Source organism: Nansenia antarctica, assembly GCF_963989245.1.
Source record: "Nansenia antarctica genome assembly, chromosome: 6".
Taxonomy (NCBI): Eukaryota; Metazoa; Chordata; class Actinopteri; order Argentiniformes; family Microstomatidae; genus Nansenia; species Nansenia antarctica.
In genome coordinates this window covers 21,644,193-21,652,385 of record NC_137676.1, presented here as the reverse complement: position 1 = coordinate 21,652,385, position 8,193 = coordinate 21,644,193, and the positions used below count along the sequence as shown (strand labels likewise).

Sequence of the window (8,193 nt, the reverse complement as noted above, 5' to 3'; positions counted from 1 at the left end):
TTGATCATGTGATCTATTGTGACTGGATGGCTTATCTGGCTTATCTGGCAGGGGATGTGCCTGCAGCAATATGAGCTACATATAAACATGATCAGATCTCTCTGAGAACATTACAACACCCTGAATGCAAGTATTCAATACATCAACAATGTTTCATTTCAAATTCACATGAAATTTAGACCAGAAATTGGTATTAACTCAAGAAAACTACACAGTTCAAGAAAATGTAACACTCCAATCCATAACAAAAGTTATGTGCAATAAAGTGACTCTCTCTCTCTGTCTCTGCTTTCCTTACCACTCCATCCTTGCCACTCCATCCTTGCCACTCCACCTGTCCATATACCCCCCGACACATGATTGAAGTGTTTTGCCAATTGAGGCTACGTCCACACCAATACGTTTTTTGTCCACACCAGCATGTTTAAACACAATATAAACGCTGTCATTGAGCATTCCACACCAGTAGTCGGCGATATAATTTTATCCCCATAGCCCCGCTGGCCAATCAGACGCCTCTGTCTCTCAATGTTCTCGATCATTAACTGTGCATTTATCTGTAAACAGGTTAAACGTCAAGTTAACAGTGAATTTATTATTCTCATTATTTTCCAGTACTCTTTAAAATATATGGATATGATTTAAGAGGATATGCGTCTGTCACCACAACCTGATGTGCACTCAGGGTTGTGAAACCCTATCAGATAAACCAGTTACGTTATTTGTTTACATTTGACATCCTTCCTATTTTAGCCACTACTGGTAATGCACACCTTGTCAGCTCCCGGCAGATACAAAGTAACATCAAGACTAGATACATTTAACTGGCCATTAAAATGCAATTTTATCACAATTTTATTACATGAAATCATGATGCAATTCCTCATCAGAGGAGCTCCTCAGAGGAACTGAACTTCTCATCAATATTTACCATTGTATTTTCCAAAGTGCTCTTTTTGGCTAATTCTGAGATAGTTCTACATTCTCAAACGTATATAGTTACTGAGTCATAACTGTCCTAGATTCATAATTCTGAAGAGCAATGCAATTCTGAATGCAGCATGAAAAATCTTCTCACATAGTTTATATAATGTGGATGTAAATTTGGTACATATTTAGTTGATTTACATTATCAAATCAAGGTACAAATACATTTATATGTGAGGAATGTTGATGGAATATTTTCAAAGTGATAATAAGGTGAAAAGATTTTCTGAACCAAGGATAGAACAGAGCATAGATAATTGGATTTACAGTAGAATTTATGTAACCCAACCAGATAAACACTTCATAGAGGGCAGCAGGTGTACTGAAGCCTGTGTAAGGATCAATAATGGAATTAAGAAAGTAAGGCATCCAACAAAGGATGAACACACCCACCACAATGCCAAGTGTTTTAGCAGCTTTTCTCTCTGACCGTTTAGACACGACACCTTTACCCCTCCCATGTGAATGTACACAGTGGCTGACATCTTCAATCTTTTTCATCTGCTCTTTTGCCACAAGAAATATTCTAGCATACAAGCCCACCATTATAGAGCATGGTAAGAAAAAAAATATCAGTGGGTCTAGGGCTCCCCACAGTGAATTAAACAGAAGATTACAACTTCCCAGACAGTAAATAGATGCAAGGTATTCCTCAAGTCCTCTAGAATTTTCCTTTGAGTAGAGTAGGCCATAGGAATACACTGCAGCACTGGCCCAACTGACATAAACCATGAGCCAAGCTACTGGCATCGTAATCTTGGTGGAATAGTGAAGTGGGTTGCACACAGCCTCGTACCGATCTACAGCTATACACACTAGGTGAAAGATAGAGACAGATGTCAGGAACATGCTAAAGCTAGAGTACAGCAGACAGAAGGAATCTCCAAAGTACCAGCAGCCGTCCACAGCTCTGATGGGGTTTAAGGGCATCACCACCAGGCCCAGCAGCAGGTCTGCCAGAGCCAGGGACATGATCAGCATGTTGGTGGGGGTGTGGAGCTGCTTTAGATGAGCTATAGAGATGATGACCACACAGTTCCCTACAATAGTGACCAGCATCAGTGAAACAATCACCAGGTACAATGTCACCTGTGTTCCTTCACTGAGCTGCCGCTTGGAGCAGGAGATGTTGGATGCTGGGAAGCAGAGCTCCTTTGGTTCAACATGTTGAGGTGATGAGGCGTCCATCATGATTACCCACAATGCACTGTCCTAATAGTTCAAAGTATTCGAAAGAAATAGCATTATTGTTGAAAAAGATAATGAAAATTAAATTTCAGGTTTAGAATGATTCAATTGCTACTGTAGCTCATACAATATATGATGACTATAGTATACTTATAGTAAATACTACAATTTGCAGTGTAAAATGGGTGCTGGAGTGAAATAATGTTCTCAGAGAGGTCTGATCATGTTTATATGCAGTTCATATTGCTGTAGGCACATCCCCTTCAGGCTGCCATCCAGTCACAATAGGTCACATGATCAACACCCTCCATATCTATCCAACGAGTGTACACCTCATGTACAGCAATCAAATAATATAGAAGTAGGCTAATGATGTCATGGGGTGATTATTTTGCCTGAAGCACATTGTTAGGACTATTCTACCTCGGCATCAAACACTAAAGTGATAGTTCACTAGTTTAAAACCACATAGTGCCTTACCTGGTGCACGGAGGCAGTGGTGGCCTAGTGGATAGTCAGTTGCACTGGAGATCAGAAGGTCACGAGTTCAAATCCTGGGAACACCACCACTAGTGTGCCCTTGAGTAAGGCATTTAGCCCGATATTACTACAAGGAGACTGTCCCTATGTTATTTTTTTGTTATTGCTTTGCCCCAACACACAGTTCTATACCTACAGTGGGTAAAATAAAAAATGTTCACTCCTTTTCACTCAACTCCATAACTGCACTTCTACTCTACCGCCCCCCGAAGCCACACCCCTCTTTTCTGTCTGATCTTTCTGAACTCCTCACCATTGCTTCTTCCCTTTCCACCCGCCTCTTACTCACTGGTGACTTTAACATCCATGTCGACCAACCTAACTCCAACCTCACATCTGACTTCCTCTCCTTGACAGTTTCCACCTCACCCAGCACATCAACTTCCCCACCCATGTAAAAGGCCATACGCTCGACCTCGTCTGCTTTGCCTCCCTACCCATATCCAACCCCCACCCTCTTCCATTCCCACTCTCTGACCACTACTGCATCCTTTTCTCTGCCCCCCTGCCCCCACCGCACTACCCCAACAAACGCCATCTCTTTCCGTAACATCAAATCTGTCGACCCACTCGCTCTATCTCAGTCCATATCATCTGCAACTTCGTCCATTGATCTCTGCAACTCCTTTCTCCACACCTTCAACAGCAAGATCTCCCAAATCAACAGCTCACTGACTGCCTCCATCTCCAACTCCTCCACCCCCGCCCTACTTCTCTCACTTCTTTCTCCCCTGTTGACTCCTCCCTCATCACTACCATCATCACCGCCTCCAATACAACCACCCTGACCAAGGCCTGCCTCCCTGCCCTCATCCCCCACCTCACTGCTCATTTCAATCAGTCACTATCCCATGGCCACGTTCCCTCAATATACAAACTCGCTGCTGTCAGCCCATTCTCAAAAAGCCCACTCTTGACCCAGCCAACCTCTCCAACTACCACCCCATCTCCAACCTATCATTCTTCTCCAAAACCCTTGAGTGCGTTGTCTCTGTCCAACTTCACTCCCACCTCCAGTCCAACAACCTGTATGAACCCCTTCAGTCTGGTTTCCGCCCACATCACAGCACCGAAACAGCCCTGGTCAAAACGATCTCCTCACCTCTGCAGACTCAGGTGCCCTCAACCTCCTGATTCTACTAGACCTGAGCGCAGCCTTCGACACAGTGTCTCACTCCATCCTCCTTCAAAGTCTGCAAACTGGGTGTTGAGGGCACCGCACTGGACTGGCTCACCTCTTACCTCAACAACAGACAACAGTTCATCTATCTCTCCCGTCACACCTCCACCTCCTCCTCTGTCACACAGGGGGTCCCCCAAGGCTCAGTCCTCGGCTCCCAGCTCTTCCTCTGTTACAAACTCCCCCTCGGTCACATCATCCGCCAATTCAACCTGGACTTCCACTGTTATGCTGACGACACCCAGATCTACATCAGCACAAAATCCACCCAGAACCCACCCCTCAGTCACATTGAAAACTGCATATCTGCAATAACAACCTGGCTAACCCACAACTTCCTCAAACTCAACAGTGACAAGACAGAAGTCATCCTCATCCGCACCAAATCCACATTCAATAAAACCGGACCCATCACACTCACCATTGAGGACACTACCATCATCTCCTCCCCCCTGGCTCGCAACCTTGGCTTCATCCTGGACCCCACCCTCTCATTTGATCCCTACGTCAGCTCCATCGTCAAGACCTCCTACTTCCACCTCCGAAACATTGCCAAAATTAGACACTGCCTCTCCCCCTCCGCTGCTGAATCCCTCATCCACGCCATCATCCACCAATCCGGCTTCAAGGCTGGGCATTCCACTGAGACTGCGCTCCTTGCTGTCACGGAAGCCCTCCACTCTGCCCAAGCTTCCTCCCTCTCCTCTGTTCTCATTCTCCTTGACCTGTCTGCTGCCTTCGACACAGTCAATCACCAGATCCTTCTCTCCATCCTCTCAGACCTGGGCATCTCTGGCACCGCACACTCCTGGTTTTCTTCCTACCTGGCGGGCCGCTCCTACCAGGTGACCTGGAGAGAATCGCTATCTTCTCCACGAACCCTCTCCACTGGAGTTCCCCAGGGTTCCGTCCTAGGGCCCCTACTCTTCTCCCTCTACACCAAGTCTCTTGGCTCGGTAATCTCTTCACATGGGCTCTCCTACCACAGCTACGCAGACGACACTCAACTCTTCCTGTCCTTCCCCCCGTCTGATGTACACGTGGCAACCCGTATCTCAGCATGTCTCGCTGACATTTCAACTTGGATGGCTGACCACCATCTCAAGCTCAATCTTAACAAGACCGAGCTCCTCTTCATCCCCGGGAAAGCCTGCCCTCTCCAAGACTTCTCCATCACAGTGGAGAACTCTACTGTAACCCCCTCCCTGACAGCCAAGAACCTTGGAGTGATCCTGGATAACCGACTATCCTGTGCGGAGAACATTGCAGCAACGGCTCGCTCCTGCAGATTCTTCCTCTACAACATCAGAAGGATACGACCATTCCTTACCAGAGAGGCAGCGCAACTCTTGACCCAGGCACTGGTCATCTCCCGCCTGGATTACTGCAATGTACTCCTGGCTGGGCTCCCCGCTTCAGCCATTAGACCTCTGCAGCTCATCCAGAATGCTGCTGCCCGGCTGGTATTCAACCTCCCCAAATACTCGCATGTCACCCCTCTCCTTCGCACCCTGCACTGGCTCCCGATAGCAGCTCGCATCAGATTCAAGACCCTGGTGCTTGCATACTGATAAGATGAATGTCAGATGAAGGGCGGCATGGCCGAGAGGTGTTGCTTCCTTATGATAATTAATTAATGCTCGAGATAGACAATTAAGATAAAGTTTAATCCATTACACAGCGCTGGGCCAGCCTCTCTCAACACACGGCAAGCAACGGTGAGAGACTCGCGCCTAATGACACTTTGTAGCGGCCTTATATGCTAGATTTCCGCTGACACCGGAAACAGCTGTCCCTTGCCAATCATCGGTCACCCGTCATACATGTTTACATACTAAAGTTAGAAGCTAGCTTGCCTCTGCTTCCCTACCATAACGGTTTGTTTGTTCCGGTCACCAGTTACCTGACTCTCAGTCAGCTGACCGTTCGTTCCCAAATATACTGATCTATTGACCCCAGTACCCATATAAGTCTACCACCTGGCTGACCACCACAAGGCTCCACTGTCCTGAGATCCCAACTGGTCCCCATCTCTATATTTGGCTCAGGTCCAGTTACAGAAACGCATGCTGACTCAGAGTGGTCAGTTTATGTCCTGAGAGTGGACACACTTAAAGTATGTTTAAGGTTACACAATGAGTATTGCAATATTTGATAGGCACACAGCATCTTGCACATAGCTACACAAAACGCATCATATCAGCTCACTCTTTTTTGTCTTCTCTAATGGACAGTAACTTTAATTATTTCTCTTTCTTTCCCCATGGTTGAGATCCCGCATTCCTCCCCCGGAATCGTCTTTAAATGACTTTTCCCATGGACAAATGCAAGCTCCCAGTCATGTGGCCTGACAAAGTGAACAAACATCTCACTCCACAATTGACTTGGCATGAGTAAAAGGTCACTTTGTGGTTAACTACTCTGATTAATAATCACCTCCTTTGGATAAAAACCTTTGTTGTTTAAAGGAGAAAATATCCAAATAGGTTTCTCATTGCTATGTCTAACTACTCATTATAAATGAAGTAGGTATCATTTCCATCATTAATTCACATCACATGTTTTTCCATAGTTTGTTACATAATTATACATTTTTAACAAATAGGGATATCGTCAATCCTTTTCTTTAGGTGTCTTCGATATCCTAGGTCGATCTTCAACAGAGGGACCATCATGCTTTTCCGGTCGCAATGAGGCACTATCTGAGACGCTGGAACATTGTTGTCTTTCGCCTTCTCGTCCTCTTGTATTGTTGCTGTGTTATTGAGAGACTCACAGTAGAAATTATTTCATTCACCCTCATGCTGCTTGCTCAAATGTTTTAACAGTGTTATTGAAACTCTAAATCCTTACCCCCTACTTTTCTCTCCCCTATTGTTCTATGTCCCCATTGTCTGATCTTAAAGGTTTACTCCTGTTGTGGTGAATACGTACAACAATTGTCAACAAACTGGCAAACTCCTGCAACTGAGTCTAGTGCGCTATTTGGTTTAACTCCCTGGATGTCACGACGCATGCGAACAAGATTAGTGTCAGAGTCTTCAGTTAAAGTAAAGTCTGTTTCGTTAGTTAACACCCAGAGCGTATACAGAACCGATAGAATTGTGGCCATCCATCTTATGCACAATGAGGCCAGGATCACATGGTGTCTCCCGTCACGCATCGTCTGTCCGGTATCTCTTGTCCTAGTTTCAATCTTAATTCACAACAACATCAAGAATAATTGTTAATAGCAGAGATAGTTATCATTATGGTACTGGAATCAGTAATCGTTTCATAATACGTGTTTTCCCCTTTGCTTGGTTCTCATCGTCAGAGTTGAGAGTGGGTTGGGCCCCCTGTGGTCCCCCCCATCTAGTGAGTTCTGCACTTGCCTGCTGAGACATTTTTAGATACAGGGATTGCACAATCGTTAAGTACAGGTAGACAGACATTTAGTTTCTCTCAAAATGGTTAACTCGTCCTTCATCAATGCTCCTAGAGGAAACAAAAAGGATTTGTCATTTGAAGTTCATGCCATGGGTATTCAAACTAGGACGTGTGTTGTGAAAAACCGTGAACCGTCCCTTTAATATTCAAATCAGTTCTTCAGTACTTAGTTTATTTACTGTCAATGTGCAATCTGAGTCAATTCCCATAAGCATACTTTTAATGAGGTAGATAGGTTCTATTCTACCCGTATGTTAAAAAATTCTGATCATAATCATAACTGATGGCTTGAATACTTCCCCGTTGGTCTATGTACACTATAAGCTTATTTTGCATTAAGGTTTAAATTTGCTGTGAACATTTAAATGTTCTATCCCTCTCTTATAGTCAAATATTTCTCAGTCAATCACCCGTTGGTTTTAGTAGATTTATCAGAGACACTCTTGAGTCAGTGTGAATGGTTCTTTATCATAAATGTTGCATCAATGTGTAATGCTCGTGCATTCAGCTGTTGGCCAATTAACACTGTTGATTGTGAAGTACTGTCATATTCGTATGTGTAATTGCTTTATCAAAGTCTGTAGTCTGTCATGTCATTATCATGTTTCCGCTTCCAAACAGAAAAACAACATTTTCGTTTACAGTTACACAGAGAATTATCATTTGTGGTTTCCCCTTTCTCTCATCCGTCAATCGTTCACTGTCATTTCAGCCCCCACTTCTGTTAGATCGGCCCTCAGCAACGCCCCCGTTTTCAGTCCGTCGCTCAGTTTTTTTTTTTGCTGTCAGGAGATAGAATTGGCAAGAGTTGTGTTGTCCGTTCGGGATTATTCATCAATCAAAATGTCACATATTCCTCTTTGCTTGTG

At 44.7% G+C, this 8,193-nt stretch overlaps 1 protein-coding gene across 1 annotated transcript; it reads right to left on the bottom strand.

Annotated features, from left to right (window-relative positions):
- Positions 1-1,137: 1,137 nt before the first annotated feature.
- On the bottom strand, positions 1,138-2,178 carry LOC308159621 (trace amine-associated receptor 13c-like; the record flags this gene model as incomplete). Its single annotated transcript, XM_080533441.1, has 1 exon — positions 1,138-2,178. One exon carries the CDS (start codon positions 2,176-2,178, stop codon positions 1,138-1,140), a length of 1,041 nt encoding a protein of 346 aa, XP_080389567.1.
- Between the last annotated feature and the right edge of the window lie 6,015 nt (positions 2,179-8,193).